Raw genomic sequence first — 20452 nt, forward strand, 5'->3', positions numbered from 1 at the left:
TGTGAATTGTGCAAGACTGTTGAATCTCAGATCTGTACCTCTGAAACAAATAATGCAATATATGTTAAGAAAAAAAAAAAAGAAGAAGAAGAAGGTAGCAGGAGGGGAAGAATGAAGCGGGGGAAATCGGAGGGGTAGACGAACCATGAGAGACGATGGACTCTGAAAAACAAACTGAGGGTTCTAGAGGGGAGGGGGGTGGGAGGATGGGTTAGCCTGGTGGTGGGTATTGAGGAGGGCACATTCTGCATGGAGCACTGGGTGTTATGCACAACAATGAATCATGGAACACTACATCTAAAACTAATGATGTAATGTAGGGGATTAACATAAGAATAAAAAAAATATGTTTTTGAAATCTGAGGGAAATTCAATATCGTAAAATGTTCACCTGCCCTAATTAATCTACCGATTCAATTCCAAAATAAATAAGCTTCTTAGGTGGAACTTGACACAGTGATACCAAAGTTGACATGAAGAATAAATATAAGAAAATCATAACTATCCTGAAAATTATGGATAGCTAACATTTGGTGGGTGTTAACCATATTCCAAACCCAATTCTACTATATGCTAGTCTCATTTAATTCTCACACAGCCCCATTTGACAGGTAGCATTACCATCCTCATTTTACAGAAGCAAAAACAGCATCCTAGAGAAGATAAGTAATTATATGATATGCATTCCCAAGATTTGAACCAAGCATTCCAACATCAGAGCCTGAACCCTTAGTTTTCCATTCTGCTTAGAATGAATCAGGCAGTTCCACAAAATACTGAAGTGTATTACAAAGCTACTGTAATAAAAAACAGTTTTCCTGGCATAAGAAAAGATAGTGAAAAGGGATCATTAAAACATAATCAAGATTTCATGGGGCGCCTAGGTGGCTCAGTCAGTTGAACATCCAACTCTTGATTTCCGTTTGGGTCATGATCTCTGGGTAGTGGGAATGAGCCCTGCATCTGGCTGCCTGCTCAGCAGGGAGTCTGCTTGGGATTTTCTGTCTCCATCTCCCACTACTCCTTCCCCTGGCACTCTCTCTCTTTCTCTCAAATAAATAAATGTTTAAAAAAACATAATTAAGATTTCAGACAAATCCTTGTGAGAAATTGTTACATGCTAAAGGTAGCCTTTCAGATGAGTCGAAGAAAAAAATGGGTGCTAAATAAATAATGTTGGGACAATTGATTATCAATTTGGAATAAATAAAAGTAAAACAACAAAGCTAGATCTTGACCTCAACTGTTACACCAAAATAAATTCCAGAGAGGTCAAAGATTTAATGCAACAATAAAATGTCGAAAGTATTGTACAAAGACACAGGTATATTGTCATTGTTTTAAATAATCTAGTAGTGAGTAAGATCTTTCTAAACATAACCAAAAAAGAAAAAGGAAAAGAATGATAAATGTAACTATGTTGAAACAAATTTTCATGCCAAAAAAAGTAATAGAAAAGAACAAAGTGGGAAAATATTTGCAACACATATAACAAAAGAACTTCCTTAATGTACAAGGGACTTTAATAAATCAATAAAAGAAAGATGAAAAGGTGAGCACCACACCAGAAAACTGGACAAAGAATTTGAACACAGTTCAGCACAAATATGGAAATACATTTTAAAAAAAACCTCTTATTGTGGAGAAATTTAAACATATAGAGAAGCAGAGAGATTGGTGCATTGGACAATCCCCCCACCCTGCACCCATTCCCAGCTATAACAGTCATCAAGGCAGTAAGTCATGGCCACTCTTGTGTGTTAAACACACACACACACACACACACACACACACACACACTCCCAACCTACCCATCCCTACACTGCATCATTATGAAGCAAGTCATTTTATCTGTAAATGTATCAGAGAGCATATATAAGATTAGAAAATGCTGTTTTTCCTATTATAGTGCCAAAGATCAATTATTTTTTCAAAAAGGATTTTATTTATTTGTCAGAGAGAGCACGTGTGGGCACAAGCAGGGGAAACGGCAGGCAGAGGGAGAAGCGGGCTCCCCGCAGAGCAAGGAGCCAGATGCGGGGCTCCATCCCAGATGCTTAACTGACCGAGCCACCCAGGTGTCCTGAAGATCAATTAATTGGGATTAATTGAGCCAAGGGTCTTGAAAGAGGGAGAAAACTGAAAAAATGTAGCTCACGCCTGATACTCTCTGAAAGGGAAAAATGGGAGTTTTGACTGTTTTCAGCTTTCAGCCCCAACCGCTTGAATACTGAATCTAGCACAAGAGCACAGGAGGTGGGGCGCCTTGGTGGCTCAGTCGGTTAAGCGTCTGCCTTCGGCTTGAGTCATGATCCCAGGGTCCTGGGACCGAGCCCCACGTCGGGTTCCCTGCTCAGTGAGGAGTCTGCTTCTCCCTCTCCCTCTGCCCCTCCACCCCACTCATGCTCTGTCTCTCTCAAAAAAAAAAAAAAAAAAAAAGCACAGGAGGCATTCTTGGACAAAACTGTTCAGGAGAAGACTTGGGTTGAACAGGAGTGGGAAAGGAGTTAGAAATCAATTCTTTCTAAGGGCATTATCCGTGTTCCAAGTATTCACATTCTGGGGGATGGTGGTGTTATCCTGTAAACTTCTTGAGGAAAGGCACCTCATCTTCTGCTCGAAAGCCTTACAGTGTACCTGCCCATAGGTAATCAACAACCATGAAGAGCTCCTTCGATGGACATACCCTCCTTCATGAGGCTGATGGACATTGACATCATCAGTCCAAAAACTCTGTGTGACTTCATATGAATAAAACGAATAGCAGCTATTGAGGAAGGGCTGGGTCTGCAGGGTTCCCAGGCACATGCAGAAAGGTATGCTGCCTGATATGGAGAACAGGTTTCTTGCCCAGAAACTGCCTGAGTCACTTCTTTCATGTGATCAGCACTGTTCGTGCTTTGCCTTCCTTATAATTATACTGCAGGTCAGAGAGGGAGCTGGTGACTCAACAAGCTGGGACCAGCCTTCTGGGTGGACTTGAGTGGCTGTGCAGGGCATGCTGTGAGGACTTTCAGATTAGGCATTTCCTTTAAGATGGTTTGAATGAAATGGACTTGGTCCTGAATGAGCTGGACGAGAGACTCGCTGAGCCTGAAACCACAAATGTCACTTAACAGCCAACTAAATTTCTTAATCTCCAAAACCCTTGATCATGAGCAACGTGACTTCATTTTCTCCAACAAATCTTGGCTATTTAAGCACATACTCTGTAGGTATATGCAGGGAGTAAGGGCACAGGGGATTACAAAAAGGAATATGGTGAAGTCTTTGTCCTTGTGATTTTACAGTCTAGAAAGGATGGACACTGTGTGAGTGAGGCTAACAATTTTTGAGTCTCTGCAGTGCTACAGGCACTGTATTAGGGACTTAACGTGCATTATGTAAGGACAATTCAAGGTCAAAAGTGCTATAAGAGTTCAGAAATGTTTTGAAGCTATCTTGAGGAACTAACATTGGAACTAGCACTTGAAGAATAGGTATGATTTCAACCAGGTTGAACTGGTGAAAGCAATTGTGGGAGCGAGGATGTATTAATCGAAGTCCAAATAGGTGCTGGGCTTCTGGAATGGGACATATGCTATCTGGCTCAGTACCCTGAGTTTTCTAAAACCTAACACTGTTGCAATAGCCTCCTACTTGATCTTCCCACCTCCTCTCTCTTCCTGGTGCATTCTACAAACAACTGTGAGATCCATTTTCATAAAACCAATATTGGATTAAATCAGGACCCTACTTAATCTACTTTCTTTTAAAAGGAAGAAAGAGAGGAGGGAGAGGAGAAGGGCATGATAAAGGGAGGGGGGAACCTTTCAATGAATACTTAATCCCCATAGAACAAAGTCCAAACTCCTTATCATCCAAAGCTTTGAGAACCTGGCAGTGCCCATCGGTGCATTTTTAGCTTCTCCTCCTGCCACTCCTTCCCCCAGAGCTCCTCCTGCTTCCTACATTCTAGCCATCTCTCACACATGCCAGATATTTACTCTCCTGTGCCTTTATTCATGCTTTGTCTTCTGGCTGAAATGGCCTAGATTCTGTCAAAATCAGTTTAAGATTTTAAGATTTAGTTTAACAGACACTTTCCCCATGAAATTCCTAGCCACTCAATCCAAATTAAGGGGTTTCTCCTCTGTGGCCTTGTGGTGCAGTCTGCCTCAGTTCTACCATTTGTCACTGTTTATCTTCTAATATTCGATCTGGAGTCGGGTGACCTGGGATCAAACTCCAACTTTGCCACTTAAAAGCTGCATGGATTGGGGAACATCTATGTCTCTGAGGCTTAGCTTTCCTCATATGGTATACTTAAGATCGACTTCACAGAATAAGGAAATAATATATGTGAAAGTACTTTAGGGGCGCCTGGGTGGCTCAGTTGGTTAAGCGACTGCCTTCGGCTCAGGTCATGATCCTGGAGTCCCTGGATCGAGTCCCGCATCGGGCTCCCTGCTCGGCAGGGAGTCTGCTTCTCCCTCTGACCCTCCCCCCTCTCATGTGCTCTCTCTCATTCTCTCTCTCAAATAAATAAATAAAATCTTTAAAAAAAAAAGAATTATTTAAAAAATAAAAAAAAAGAAAGTACTTTATAAATCATCACACATGTAACATTTTTAGATTTACATTTTTAAACATGTAAAAGGTAACAAGTTTCTATCCCACTAGAATGTAAGCTCCCAAAGAGCAGGATTAAAGGAAAAAAAAAAAAAAACCTTTTAAAATAATAGTTACAAAAGAGTTGCAAAGATATATAGAGAATTCCCACATACCCTTTACCCGATATTCCCTGCTGTTAACATCTTATCTTGTATATTTATCAAAACTAAGACATTTGTATCAGTATAATACTATTAAAACTCCGTAGTTGACAGTACCTAGTAAGAAGGGGGCGGGGCGTATGTTAATCATTTAGGAGACACCAGATGATTGGAAAGAATTAGGGACTGAGTGGGAAATAGAATGAAAGGAATGGTTAAATATCTATTTCACTTTCCTTCGGGAAGTTTTACTATGAAAGGGAGAAGAAGAAGGAGAGGATTTTGGCCGCAAACAATAGAAACGGCTGAGGAAAGGTCTTATTTTAGTTCTGCGACTAATCCCTGACACGTGATCTCACATAAAGCACTTAACCTCTCAAGTCATTAACCTTCTTTAGAAACGGTATTAAAAGGGGGCGCCTGGGTGGCTCAGTCGTTAAGCGTCTGCCTTCGGCTCAGGTCATGATCCCAGGGTCCCGGGATCGAGCCCCGCATCGGGCTCCCCGCTCCGCGGGAAGCCTGCTTCTCCCTCTCCCACTCCCCCTGCTTGTGTTCCCTCTCTCGCTGTGTCTCTCTCTGTCAAATAAATAAATAAAATCTTAAAAAAACAAAAAAAAAAGAAACGGTATTAAAAGATATCCGGTCTACCAGTTTCACAAGACCTGTGTTCAGGAGCCTACTTCCCCAGCAAAAACGTGAGCTCCTCGAGGGCAGCTGCTATACGCGCCTTCCATTAACATGCTCAGGGCCTCATAGAGCCGTGACCATCATTCGGAAAGTGCTTGTTGAATGGAGTGTAAAGTGTTGAGTGATAAGCCCTGAAGTCTACCGAGATCTTTCTGTTCACCTAACACTGTGCTATGGCACGCCACTAGCATTATTCACCATCCTAAGGTAGGTACTATAATCACCCCCCATCTGGCACAGGAACGGGCCCAAGTCCCCAACTGATGGGTCTCGGAAATGGGATGACTTTTTCACTCAAAAGCCATCGAGCTACGAGCGCGCTCCGTGACGTGGAGTGAAAGGAGCCAGAGCCAGTAATTCATCTCAAGTATAAGACACTTGGAAAAAGAAGGGCACAGATCTCGACCCCAGGTGTCCTCTCTGCCCCTAGGCCAGAGCCTCAGTGCGCTTGTGCTCAGTTTGACCGCCGCCCAAGGCCAGGAGGAGCTTCAGGGATGTCGCTACAGGCCTCGCGAGATCCCGGGGCTAAGGCGAGACCGGGGTGACTGGAGACTGGGTAGCGCGCGCGCTGATGACGAAAGCGGAAGTGCTGGGGCCAGAGGCGGGGCGAGAGCCCGGAGGGGCTTAGGATTGCGGAAGTTTTGTGAGAAGGGTCGGGCGGCTCTCGAAGCGCCGTTTGGTTTTGGAAGTTCCAGAGAGGAAGCCGCTGCTCGGGGTCCGAGAGCCACCAGCCTGCACACGTTTGGGGCAACACCGGGCGCGATTCGACGTCGCCGCTGTTGGCTTCCTCTGCCCTCGTTCCTCCCCAGAGAATCTCCTCGGGTCTCCGCCATGACATCCACCTCGCCCAACCTCCAGGTATCACTGTTCTCCCGCCCTCTGGAGAGCCGGAGCCTAGGGGCGGCGCGGGGTTCGGAGTGGGGGCCGAGGAGGAGGGAGGAAGCGGCCGCGCCCCTATTGCGGGGCGGAGGAGGGCGGTGCTCGTGCCCAACCTGCAGGCGGGAGGGTCGGGCTCTTTCCTCCAGCTTCCGGGGTCTCCAGAGCCCACCGGCTACGTGGAAATCTTCACTTTGTTTGAGGTGGGGGTTTTTTTTCCTCTTTTGAACCGAACTGGGCATAGCTTTGGACGAGAGGCCCAGACGCTCCAATCAATGCAAGAGAAAAGAACGTAAGGTTTGCAAAGCACAGCCCTGAGCCAGTTGAAGCTAAGGTGGTCTTAGTTCTCCGTCTCTCAAGCTGGTATAGCAAAGCCCTTCTCGTTTAGCTGTCAGGTGTATAGAACTATGAGGACAGTCTCAGAATTTGAAGGATCCGTGAATTCATTGAGCTGTGCATTCATGTGCTCCCAAAATGTATTCAAAATCAGGGAGTAGTTTTAAGCTCCTCTGTGCTCCACCTTCCCACCCCTACCGCAGCGAGTACAGTGTTTTGTACATAAATCAGACTTCTAAACTTTTAGACATAATTGTTGGATCTCTATGGAATTCATTTGAGAAGAGAAATTTCTGAAATGGTGCTTCCCATCCCTAGAGTGGATCTGAGGTTTCAGAGGGGTTTAGGATGTGTCTTAACCTCGAGGACTCCCAGTCCACTAGGTCAGTCTGGGGGGAAGATCGACATAAAATACCTGTGTTGAATCCTCGTCTTGGTCTTGCAGTAGTTGATGAGACATTTACTGAGTGCCTGGTGCAAGCTCAAGGATAATGGAAGACCTGCGCAAACCAGGCCAATTGATCCTGAAGAAAGACCGCTGAAAGTAGATCCATTTAAATAGAGCTCAAAAATTCACCAAGAAAAAAGAAAAAAGTTGGAGGGAGGAGCTTTCCTGGGACTTTTACCTTGAAAATGGACCCAAAAGATTATCAAAGTAAACGTTTTATATATCTTAAAACATAATTGCAGCTGTGACTTAGAATCAAGAATAAGTCATATGTTGATTTTGTATCTTTTCCAACAGGCTTGCATTTAGTAAGATATAATAAAAATATAATAATCTCCACTTAACATTGTTTTATTTTTATTTATTTATTTTTTTGTAGCCCCATTCAGAAAGGGTCTTTTTGGTGTTCTTGGAAAAAGTATTGTCCCTTTGAATATCAAAGGCGACTTCTTTTTAAGTGCTGTCTTCATCCTTGTTGGTCATTTAACTCGTTTTATTCCACTAACTTTTCATTTGTCAAGACCTTGCATGTAATTTGGACATGCCACAACATAATTTTCATCCATTTACTGATACCTTTTTTCTTTTGTAATAACTGCACTTTCATTCTCTACTCCGTTTGCATCATATTTGAATTGGGGCAGGTGTTCCTCAATGAATCAGAGATTAGGACACATACTAAAGGCATGTTGCTGGTGTTAAACGGGGAGAGATGTTGAGTTATAATTGTATTGTGGTTGGGTCATAGGTGCCCTTTCTCATTCAACCTTTTTAACCTTCTAACCTAGGAAATTTGGATGAAGAATATTCAAATAACAATTTTCCCACCGAACAAGGCAAGACTCCCCATAACCAGATGCTTATAATCTAATGGGGGAATGCAGATAATTAAAAATCAAAATTATAAAATAACACAGTAGTGCTATAATAGAATTAGAGGTGAGTGCGGGAGCGCAGAAAGGAAGGGCTTATCTAACTCTTCAAGGATAAATGAGAAATGTTTCACAGAGGAGATGATGTGAGCTTAGATAATGTGAGAGGTACTGACACTAATTGTCCACCTGGTATTTGGTGTGATCTTATGTAATCTTCAAAACAACTCTTCAATATTACTTCAGTTTCACAGTGTAAGAAACCAAAGTGTATTAAAGTTGTGATTTTAATTAGTATTGAAGTTAGTTTTGAATCCAGGTTTATTTGCTTGTAAGTTTGTGCTTTCTTTCACTATGAAGTTAGGCCTTTTTGGACAAGAAAATGGGATGCATTTCAGGTAAAGACAAAGAATATATACCTCAGTCTAGAAGTGTAATAAACCTTGGAGAGGGTTGGGAGAAATTGCAAGTAATGCAGTATGCATAGAACTCAAGTTTACTCAATCCTAAATATGCCATTCATTTTGCTAAGTCTTAGGGAATCATAAAAGCAATATATCACCCTTGATTTCCCAGGGCTTGTATTCTGATGTGAGAAGACATGTAAAGTGGCTGATGGGGATACTGTGTGGAAATTTCGAGGAAGCATAGGCTAGGCCCCCTGGGGGTGTGGGGGAGGGCTTTGCAGCAGGAAGACCATGACTATGCTGATGCTTAGAGAAACTGGAGTCTGACTGGAAGATAGGTAGTATATTTCAGGTAGAGAGGGCACCGTAAACAAAGGCCTTAGGTCTGAGTTGTCTGGGTTGTCCCTAGTTTGGTACGACTGGGACTGAGTGTGTAAGGTGGGAGGACTGGCCTAGTCAGGCCATGGAGAGGTGTGTGCCACACAGATGATTGGTCCTCATTCTGCTGTAGATGGAGAATCAGAAAGAAATCTGCCCAGGTTTTTATTGTAGAAGGAAACTACCATTTGTGTGCAGGGGACAACTTGATTGGTAGCAGGCCTGGAAACAGGGAGACCAGTTGGGAAGGCAGGGTTCTGTGTGATGGGAGATGGTGAGGGCCAGAGTAGTGTAGTACCTGTTAAAGAAGAAGAGAGGATTGATCAGAGACAGATTGAAGAGGAAGAACAGTCAGGCTTGGCTCTGCATTTAGAAGGAGAGGGCAGGAGGAGTCTGGGTTTTCTCCCAGCTCCCTGAGTTGAATGGGGAGGAATTGGTTCTGGGATTACAAAAAGAGGGGCATATTTGGGGGCAGGTGTTCTGGAACTTTTTGAGCTTGAAATGCGTTGTGGGGACAACCAAGTGGAAATGTTCAATGAGTGGTTGGATACATATGTGTAGAACTAGAGAGAGGGGGCCAGGCTGGAAGCAAGGGCTTGAGAGTTAATAGCGTACAGATGGTTGCAGAGGTTATGGGCATCCTGGAGAGTTCATAGAATGAGGAAAAACAAGAACAGGTAGAAATTCTGGAATAGTGGCATTTAAGGAGAGAGAAAAGGGAGTCTGAAAAAGAACCATTAATATAATCCAGAGTAAAACCAAGAGAGAATGGTGCCATGGAGGCTAACGGAGGAGGAGGCCATGTCCAGATGTCTGTTAGGAGGATTAAATGCTGTGGAGAGAGAGTTAGGTAAGTGTGAGACCTGGTAGTCAGCAGGAAGCATTGCCATGGAGGAATCAAGGAACCGTGATGAACTTGGAGTTCTTTTTGGGATTTTGTTATGGAGGTGGAAAGATGAGTAAGGTAGTAACTAGAGAGGAACCTAGGAACTGGGGAGAGCCCGGTGTGTTTTAGTTTGTGTTTTGTAGATATGAGTTTGAAGTAGGACTTTACATACATGTTTATGCTGAGGAAGGCCCCAACAAAAAAGCGGGGGAGGGGGAAGGTTAGGTTGGGGAGAGCAGTAGAGTGGCATATAATTGATAGGGTGAATGTCAGAGAAGGAAGGTGGGGATGGTCTCCAGAGCATAGGGAAAAGACATAGCATTGACAGGAAAATATCCAGTGGAGAAAAATTGTTAGAGATTATAGAGGTAAAATAACCAAAAGGAAGATTTTGAGAAAGCAATTGGGGATTTTTTTCATTTGTTCAACAATTTTATTAAGTACCCAGTGTGTGCCAGGCACTGTTCCAGGCTCTGGGGATAGCACAGTGCTGCAGTTGAAGTCCCTGTGCTGATGGAGCTCACGTTTATATATAAGGAGATAGGCAATGCGTGAGTATCCACAGATAAATGTAATGATACGCACAATGATGGGATGGGGGTGAGAGGAGAACTGAAAGCAGGGACGGAGGGAGTACAGCCTCTCAAATAGATTAGGGAGGGCCTCTCTGAGGACTTGGCATTTGCTCTGTGGCTGAAAAGGAGACTGTCATGCACCTATTGGTGCGGGGGAAGAGCAGGGAAGAGCATTGTAGGCAGAGGGATCAACAGTGCACAGGCTGCCTGCATGAAGGTGGACTAACGGATTTGAGATGCAACCCAGAAGGAGCCAGGGCTGGGTCACTGAAGGCCTTGTAGACCATGACCATGACCCAGCAGTGGAAATCCATCAAAGGGGCCGGCCCTTCACTGGTTGCCATAAGGCCTTCAAGGTGTTGAGTGCGGAAGCAGGCTGACCGCTTAGGAGGCACGGTGGTAGTTTTGACACATGTGTTAGTGGATTGAGCTAGGATAGTAGCGATGGAAGTGGTCAGGACTAAGAGTAGTTGGCACTCCAGAACCATACAAGACACAGTTAATTTCATTTCAGATGAAAAATGCTAACAGAAACAAGGGTGAAGTGGGATATTCAGCAAGGGAAAAACATGCATATTCTCAAATCGTCATGTTTGATTAAAGGTTTAACATGCGCGGTCTAGTACAGTAGCTACAAGTAGCTATTTAAATTTGAATTTTACTCAAAATTTAAAACTCCTCAGTCACACTAGCCACAGGTGCTCAGAAGCCGATTATAGATAGTGGCTTGCGTTTTGGACAGTGCCGGATACAGTCATGACCATCAGAGAGAGGCTGGCTTAAAGTCATTAGTACCATATTTGGCACTAGACGATTAGATACTGACTGTAAGAGTTTTCCCTTAACCATCATTACGGTGCCAAAAAGAGGACTAACTGCTAGTGAGGGGAGTGTGTAGCTGGAGAGGTGAGTGGCACAGCAATTCAAAATAATAGAAGAAAATTGTCAGCTAGAATAAGAAAGAACTTATTTCCTCTGCATGGCGTAGCCACGGAGTCTTCTGCATCCATTTTTAAATGACCAGGTGCACCAAACCACCAGTTGACCATGTGTATGAGTGCTGTGATGAATGTGCTAATGACCAAATGTGCAAAGTCTTAGGGAATCATAAAAGCAATATATCACCCTTGATTTCCCAGGGCTTGTATTCTGATATGAGAAGACATGTAAAGTGGCTGATGGGGATATTAGGTTTGGGTGAACAATATAGTGAGTTAATTTTTGTACAGAGTGGTTTAGGTCAAGATTCTCTGTCTCTGGGCACCTGGGTGGCTTAGTCAGGTGAGGGTCTGACTTTTTTTTTTAATTAACATATAACTTATATAATGTATTACTTGTTTCAGGGGTACAGGTCTGTGATTCATCAGTCTTAAACAATTCACAGCACTCACCATAGTACATACCCTCCCCAGTGTCACCCAGCCATACCATCTCTCCCACCCCCCTCCTTTCCAGCAACCCTGTTTGTTTCCCGAGATTAAGAGTCTCTTATGGTTTGTCTCCCTCTCTGGTTTCGTCTTGTTTCATTTTTCCCTCACTTCCCCTATGATCCTCTGTCTTGTTTCTCAAATTCCTCATATCATTGAGATCATATGATACTTGTCTTTCTCTGATTAACTTATTTCGCTTAGCATAATACCCTCTAGTTCCATCCACGTCGTGGCAAGATTTCTTTTTTTTTTTGATGGCTGCATAATACTCCATTGTATATATAGACCACATCTTCTTTATCCGTTCCTCTGTTGATGGACATCTAGGCTCTTTCCATAGTTTGGCTATTGTGGACATTGCTGCTATAAACATTGGGGTGCACGTGCCCCTTCGGATCACTACATTTGTATCTTTGGGGTAAATACCCAGTAGAGCAGTTGCTGGGTCATAGGGTAGCTCTATTTTCAACTTTTTGAGGAGCCTCCATCCTGTTTTCCAGAGTGGCTGCACCAGCTTGCATTCCCACCAACAGTGTAGGAGGCTTCCCCTTTCTCCGCATCCTCGCCAACATCTGTCATTTCCTGACTTGTTAATTTTAGCCATTCTTACTGGTGTGAGGTGGTATCTCATTGAGGTTTTGATATCTATTTCCCTGATGCCGAGGATGTTGAGCACTTTTTCATGGGTCTCTTGGTCATTTGGATGTCTTCTTTGCAGAAATGTCTATTCATGTCTTCTGCCCAGGGTCTGACTCTTGATCTCAGCTCAGGTCTTGATCTCAGGGTTGTGAGTTCAAGTCCCATGTTGGGCTCCATGCTGGGCATGGAGCCTGCTTTAAAAAACAAACAAACAAAAAGATTCTCAGTCTCTGTCTTTGTTTTTTTTTTTTTCTTACAGACGTCTAATTGCTCCAGCACTGGTTCTTCCAACATTAACTTGGTTTTGCATATTTGTATGGATCTATTTCAGGAGTTTTTGTTTGTTTGGTTTTTTTTAATACTACACAAAAACCTATGTTCATTATAGGCCTCTTTAAAAGATGTGGAAAAGTAGAAAAAGAAAAAGTTGAGTCTTATCAAAGACAACCTCTGTTAAATTTTCTTTTCATCCTTTTCCTGTGGTATTTTTGTTTGTTTTTGCTCTTTCAAATAGGAATAGGATTATTTTAATGATCCTATAATAATTTATTGTATAGCATCTTTTTGCTGCTTAAAATTCAAGTTTTCAGGTTTTATTTTGTCTTGTTTAAAAGACCCCTCTGGTTACTATCTTTGTTCAGTTAACCTTTTAGATAATTACTGGATTAAAAGATTTGGGTATTTTCAGATTCTTGATATTTCATTGCCCCATTGCTTCTGAGGGGGTTTTATACCATTTATATTTTACTATTGTTATGTACTTTATCTATAACAACACTGGATTTTTGAGAATTTCCCTGAATGATTTTAACATGAATTTTCATATTACTCAGTTATTCCTTACTAGCTCTAAGCTTGACATTCGTTGAATGAAAATTATATGAAAATCTTAGTGATTGGTACTGGATAAAGTAGAAATCAGATAGCATTTACCCGTATAACAAATGTAGTTTACATTTTATAAATCATTACAATTTATAATAACATGCAATTGAGAGTTAGAGAAAACAGATCGGTTTGTTTTAAGGTTGCTTTTATTAAAAAAAAAACTTTCGGTATGATCATTTACTTCAAAGTAATGCTTATGTGATTTTGATGGTATGATTTTGCCTCCCTTCAAACAGAAAGCAATAGATCTTGCTGGCAAAGCAGCCCAGGAAGACAAAGCTGGGAACTATGAGGAAGCTCTTCAACTCTACCAACACGCTGTTCAGTATTTTCTTCATGTAGTTAAATGTAAGGTCATAGTTTGCTTTTTATTTTAAAACGTTAAAGGAAAAGGTTATTCTATTTCATTTATAAAAATTGAAGTACAATGCAAGAAAATTCTAAACCATCCATTTGCAAAAAATTCCCCCTAGCTTGTTAGTAATTTTTGAGTATTCAGCAAACAAATGTGCACAGTTACCATAGTTAATTATTACTTTGTGTACCTAAGCATATTAAAATACCACAGTCAATGGAAATAGTTTTCTATTGGTAATGTACTCAGATTATGTATGAACCTCACATTTTCTAAGCATCTCTGAAAATACTCTAAGTACATTAAAAAAAAATAGGTTGGGAAACATTTTATTCATATATTTTCCAAATATGTATTGCATGTTTCCCCATGTGCCAGGTATTGTTGTAGACACTAGAATACAGCAGTGAGAGGAAAATGAGTAAAAAAACACTGCCTTTCTTGATCTTAAACCTCATGCTGAGCATTTGAAAACAGTGTCTTTCTTAAAGATTTTTTTTTTCTTTAAGATTTTATTTATTTGACAGAGACACAGCTAGAGAGGGAACACAAGCAGGGGAGTGGGAGAGGGAGAAGCACACTTACTGCCGAGCAGGGAGCCTGATGCGGGGCTGGATCCCAGGACCCTGGGATCATGACCTGAGCCGAAGGCAGACGCTGAACGACTGAGCCACCCAGGCACCCCTCTTAAAGTTATTTTTAAATAACAGTTTTAGCATTTGAATAATTCAGGATTTTCTTTTGAGCTCCTCCATTTCATTTTGAGGTTTTTCTGTCAAAAGTGAAACTAAGAATGAATCATAACATACGTGGGGTAGTCCCATGTGCTGCACATCCTGCCGAAGTCTGCTTTTGAAATTGCTCTCACAGAGACCTTTATGTAGTAAAATTACAATATTAGTGGTACATATAATATATGGGATTTCTGTCATTTTTTTTGCTATGAAATAAAGTTTATGTAGACATTAATGGAAATGGTTAATATTACTTCTGTTTGTCTTGTAATTGGTTTTGTATGAGACAAGTAGCTTTCAGCTATCTGCACAAAACATTATGGGAAGAATATAAAACCCAAAGAATATTAAACAATTTCTTATTATTTAACATTAACTTAATATCCTAGTGTCTTGCTCAGATCTCTTTTCTGACTCAGACCCACTCTTGGCCTCCAACCATGCTGGAGACAGCAGAGAAGAGTTGATGATCATTGGTTACGATGAGCTAGAGATGCTCTTCCTCCCTCCCCCAAAATAGATTGTCCTTGTCTCAGAATTGTGTCTAGGTTTAAACCTGTTTAAACCTAGAATACTGATGGAAAAATCTCTCTCATTTCCCTTTAATAGATGAAGCGCAGGGTGATAAAGCCAAGCAAAGTATCAGGGCAAAGTGTACAGAATATCTTGATAGAGCAGAAAAACTAAAGGAGTACCTGAAAAAGAAAGAGAAAAATCCACAGAAGCCAGTGAAAGTGGGACAGCCAAGTCCAGCTGACGAGAAGGGGTATGTATTTTAGAGTGTTAGATTTTACTATATCTAATGAAAAGATAAAATTACATTTAATTTGTGAAATCAGTTTCTTTTGTTTAAACAAGGTGTTGGCAGTCCATGACTCATAGGCAAATCTGACCTGCTGCATGTTTTTGTAAATAGTTTTATTGGAACATAGTCTCTCATGTCTAAAAAATGAAACTCTGGGATGGGGTTATCGGGCCTGGTTGGGTTTGAAGGCAGGAGGTTCTGGTTCGCGTTAGTGGATGTGATACAGTTCATGGGATGCAGTGGCACAAAGCACTTAGATAACCTCCTGTGGTCACTAGGAATGGAGTGTCTTTTGAAGGCAGTGCTTCAGGGCCTCTGTGGCTACTACCAAAGGCCATTTTGAAGGACAGAGGAATGTAAGAACTAGAGTCCACAATAGCCAAACTATGGAAAGAGCCAAGATGTCCATCAACAGATGAATAGATAAAGAAGATGTGGTATATAGACAGAATGGAATATTGTGCAGCAATCAAAAGGAATGAAATCTTGCCATTTGCAATGACGTGGATAGAACTGGAGGGTATTAATGCTGAGCAAAATAAGTCAATCAGAGAAAGACGTGTATCATATGACCTCACTGATATGAGGAATTCTTAATCTCAGGAAACAAACTGAGGGTTGCTGGAGTGTTGGGGGGTGGGAGGGATGGGGTGGCTGGGTGATAGACATTGGGAGGGTATGTGCTATGGTGAGCGCTGTGAATTGTGTAAGACTTGAATCACAGACCTGTACCTCTGAAACAAGTAATGTATTATATGTTTAAAAAAAAAAGAAGAAGAAGATAGCAGGAAGGGAAGAATGAAGGTGGGGAAATCAGAGGGGGAGACGAACCATGAGAGACGATGGACTCTGAGAAACAAACTGAGGGTTCTAGAGGGGAGGGGGGTGGGGGATGGGTTAGCCTGGTGATGGGTACGTACTGCATGGAGCACTGGGTGTTATACGCAAACTGAATCATGGAACACTACATCAAAAACTAATGATGTAATGTATGGTGATTAACATACCATAATAAAATAAAAAATTAAAAAAAAACAAAAACCTAGAGTTGACCACATGGGAGAGTTTGAAGAGAATTAAAAGCTCAAGATTTTATATTCTCTATTCAAGACATGGTCAGGAAACCAGGGAGTTCCTGTGACACCTAAGAATATTTTTATCTTCTGCACCTACAGCATTGACATAACAAAAATCAGACCCCACCTGATCTTACAGATTGTTGAATTTCAACATAGAGTCAACTTTAGGGTTTCTTATGTGAAGGTTGGGCCATTTGGAAGACTGGGTCTGCAAAATTAAAATGAAACACTTGTGAAAAATTTCATTAACCTCAAGTGCCTGGACCCCCTACTCTTCCTGAGACTCCCTTGCCAGCAGAAATGTCCTCTCCTCCTTGTGAGTGGAGGCTTCTCTGGTCTCTGGTCTTGCTTGAAGACCCTGTGTTCTCCCTTCCTGAGATGGCTGCCTAGCGGGGGGGGTTGTGTGTGTGCCAATTCTGTATTGAATACCAGGACCCACCTTGGTAATTTAACAAAAAGGGGCTTACTATAGAGTATTGACCTTATAGATTTTGGGGTGGGGGCAGGGAATCAAGCTTGGATTCCGTATCGTTAGGAGAAATGGCCACCTCCACCAGGGTGGTTCTGGTAGGGATCCCGCTGCTGCCAACGCCGCTGTCAAGGCCTTCTGATGCCAGGCAGGGGCCAGTAGGACGTCTGCCACAGGTCCCTCAGCACATCACGGCTTTCGCTTGAAGGGATGGTCTCCTCGCATGCAGCTGCCACCTCAGTTCCTGCCTCCACCTTCTTGGAGGAACTTTGGTCTGGTGTGGGGCCCTAGCTGCAGGGAAGCCCGGAAAGGGCAACTTTTTGTAAGTACAATCTTCATTGTAGAAGAAAGCCTGGTAGAAGAAGGTCGGAGTGAATATCAAGTGAATCAGTTGGCAGTCTCTGCCCAACCCATAACCCCACTATCCTATGATGAACAAGCCAATCCCATTTTGGGGGAAAATCTGTCAAGCTTTTAAATCTCCCTTTATATATTCTATGTAAAAAATGATGTAATGCCATATTTTTTACTTTATCACTTTTTCATTCAACATTGTATTATAAACATCTCAGTAAACTATTTCTACAACATCATTTTTAAAGATTGCAGCGTAGTCTATCATATGCAATGTAGTCTATCCCCATAACTGAACATACTTTATTTCTAATTTTTCCCTTTTGGGAACTGTGGGCATGATTTTCCTTGTAGTCAAATATTTGAATGCCTTTTAAATTATTTTTTCAGAATAAATTCTCAGATATGAAATATCTGGGTTGATTTACTTGTCTTTTGGTCTCAGTTCATTTTCATCAATAGCTTCATCTATTCTCTGGAACCCCCAGACTAAGGATTATAGACCTTTATACCTTAAATAATTAATATTCAGGGTTTTTCTCTCCTGGTTATGGCTTCTCGTTCTCATACATAGTTTGCCTGGTTTGATGTTTTTATGTTATTCACAACACTCCTGTAACTCATCTTAAGTCTTTTGTGGAATGAGGTGTGTGGGCATACGTTTATGAATTTGTACATACATCGGTATTTCGTGGGAATTTGGAGCTGGTTCCTGACTTCATTCTGGTCTTTTTGCTCCTTTCCTGTTCATGATTCCATATTGATGGGTAATATGCCTGCTTACTATTTTATTTAATATACTCTTAAAAGTAATAAAATAAGCATAACTTTTAATGTGAATGTCTTATTTTGCCACTTAAGTTACGGATTTCAGATTAATTATTCCTTCATTTTTGCCTTATTTTGATAGCAATGAGTGATCATTTGAATATATTAAATTCTTTTTATTAGGAATGACAGTGATGGGGAAGGAGAAACTGATGATCCTGAAAAAAAGAAACTACAGAATCAACTTCAAGGTTGCTTTAGATTTCATTTTTAAATTTACTATCTTATTTTTTTAAAAACCTTATAGTGAATTGTCTATTTGAATTGTTTTTTCCCCTCTGTATTCAAATGAGGTTCAAGAACTGGCTTTGGTTCCCAGTGGTCACATGCTGACTTTGTCAATTTTCATAGGATTTGCTGTATAGGGTCTCTACTAGGTTGGTTTTCCCCATGTAGTAAAAACATTGTTTGGTTTTATATGTGCCTTAAAAAACCTGTCAGTCAACTTACTCTTTTTCATTTTGTCTTATTTGCCCCCTTTTAGAGAAGGTAGCATTTACACTACTAGCCACATTATAAAATCTGACAGTATTAAAATTTCCAAATTGTCAGAGGAACAGAATGAATTGGGACTCACACTTGACTTTTATTGCTATTGCTGTAGCTGATTCATTGATGGTTTATTTCATGTTTCCAGACCTTTCTCATCTGTGTTTTGTAATATTTCAGTGTCGCCACTTACCTTTATCTCTTCCAGCTTTCTGTTTTTACCTTCCAGAACTCTAAAAGTCTTTCATTCTCCTGTGCGTGTAGTATAGTGACATGATGAGAGGCATGGATTTTGGTTCCATTCAGATCTGGAGTCCCCTCCAGGGCCCGCTGCAGAAAAGTGGTCTGATCTTGGGCAGGTTCCCGAACCTCTCAGAGTAGAAGACCCCAGCTCTAAAATGGAAATTACTAATACCTTCTTTTCTGGGCAGTTAGAAGGTTATGACAGTGTAAAAACTGCCAAGGTTACATCCGACAAATTTTAGGGCCTCAGTAAACAGTAGTAGCTGTATGTATCTAAAATGGCACCTGTTTAATTGCTGGCTTTGTACTGAGATTTGTTTTTTGATACGTTAGTTGATGACTTTTTGAGTTGAATTTTATGTATTTTGTTCATTTGAATTTTGCCAAATAGAATGCATAACTGGGAAGGATTTCCATTATAGAGGCACAGCCTGGGTTAGTGAATGGTGAATATATCTAGCTTGGCCAGTCCTTTAATCTTGCTGTACCAACTAGTCTCTTTATTTTTATTCTATTTTTTGTTTTACCAGTCCTACTGGGATATATAGGAGAATACTATAAGGTTAATATCTGGAAAGCACTACAGTTTGTGAGGATAATTTATAAATGAGAACTTCAAAGGTGGATCAAGTCCAAAAGGAAAAGCTGAGTTTCTGCTGCCATACCACCACTGCCTGGAGCAGTGTGGGCACACGCCTCGTACTCAGTTTTGCTGGACAACCCAGCGGTCTGTGCCAAGTGGCCTTAATTCAGTTGTAAGGCAAAAGGTGTTTTTTTCCTGTCCTTTTGGTTTTGTTTCCCTCTCTCCCCCACAAAGTAAAAACTGGAGTGTATCTTTAGTTTTGGAAAAGATACAAGCCCATTTTTAATAGGGAATTTTTCTTTAAAATCAGTAATGATAAGAACCAGAGATGTATAAAAATACAAATGCTGAAAATACTTAAATGAGGAAATTTATTTGGAATTTCAGGATGAAGTGGAGTATGAAAGGAGTCCTAGCCTTTCATATCTCAGAGTCCTTTTTTCCATCTTTTCATTTAATAGTTTGCTCATTGATTTCACTGTATAATATCCTTTTTTGAACCTTTCTTTTTTTCTGAAAGAGTATTTTAAATCTTTTACTTCTGTTTTAAGGTATGACTTTAAGTGTAGTATTTGATTATTAAAATTAAAGAATTTATGATTTGAGTTTTTTGTTAGCTGTTTTGATGCTCAGTGACTTTTGAGGTTTCATAACATGAGTGTAATCAAAGACTGGATAAATTTATATAATTGGAAACATATCATTTGGCTTTTATTCCCAATAATCCCTCTCCCCTTTTTAATTACTACTTTTATTAATATTACTTTTATGTCAATAATCTTGTGTCACTAAACATTCCAAAGTGACTTTTAAACTTTGAAAAGTATTAGTTATATGTGAAGATAAGCTTTGGCATAATTAGAAAATTCATACTTAGAAAAAACTTTACCAGATGCTGCTGATACAGAAAGTAAATTTACTTTTTTTTTTTTAACTATCACAAAATCCTATCAGATAATGTAAATATTTCCTCACGTAGGGTTACTAAGCTGAATGGAACATAGAAAAGAAGTGAATTGGCTTTAATTTATACTTAATGTGAACTTTTAGAATGCAGGAAGTATTTATGGTTTCATTTAATTTTAATCTATAGCTAAAGATTTTCGTAAGTAGGTTGTGTAATATAACTACTCTTATGATAATAAATGATGTTTTGTAAAAAGCAAGAAGAAATACCCATAAAACTAACTTCATTGGTAATCAGTGAATTGTGTAAGTGGTGATGTTTTGCAGTACTTAAAACAATTCCATATCACCTTAGAACCAGCTTTTGGAAAAGCTTTTGATAAAAGAGAATTCAAAACTTTTGCCAGTAAGCTATATTAGAAGAAACCTTT

At 40.7% G+C, this 20452-nt stretch overlaps 1 protein-coding gene across 1 annotated transcript in view; it reads left to right on the forward strand.

The window, feature by feature from the left end:
* The first annotated feature begins 6025 nt into the window (after positions 1–6025).
* VPS4B (vacuolar protein sorting 4 homolog B) overlaps positions 6026–20452 on the forward strand; it is a 31073-nt gene continuing 16646 nt past the window's right edge. The window contains exons 1-4 of the mRNA XM_034996337.1: positions 6026–6299; positions 13413–13524; positions 14875–15031; positions 17924–17991. Coding sequence (XP_034852228.1) covers positions 6273–6299; positions 13413–13524; positions 14875–15031; positions 17924–17991 — 364 coding nt within the window. The 5' untranslated portion in view covers positions 6026–6272. The remainder of the gene's footprint in view (positions 6300–13412; positions 13525–14874; positions 15032–17923; positions 17992–20452) is intronic.

Source organism: Mirounga leonina, unplaced genomic scaffold, assembly GCF_011800145.1.
Source record: "Mirounga leonina isolate KUSES-001 unplaced genomic scaffold, KU_Mleo_1.0 Mir_93, whole genome shotgun sequence".
In the NCBI taxonomy this organism is placed as follows: Eukaryota; Metazoa; Chordata; class Mammalia; order Carnivora; family Phocidae; genus Mirounga; species Mirounga leonina.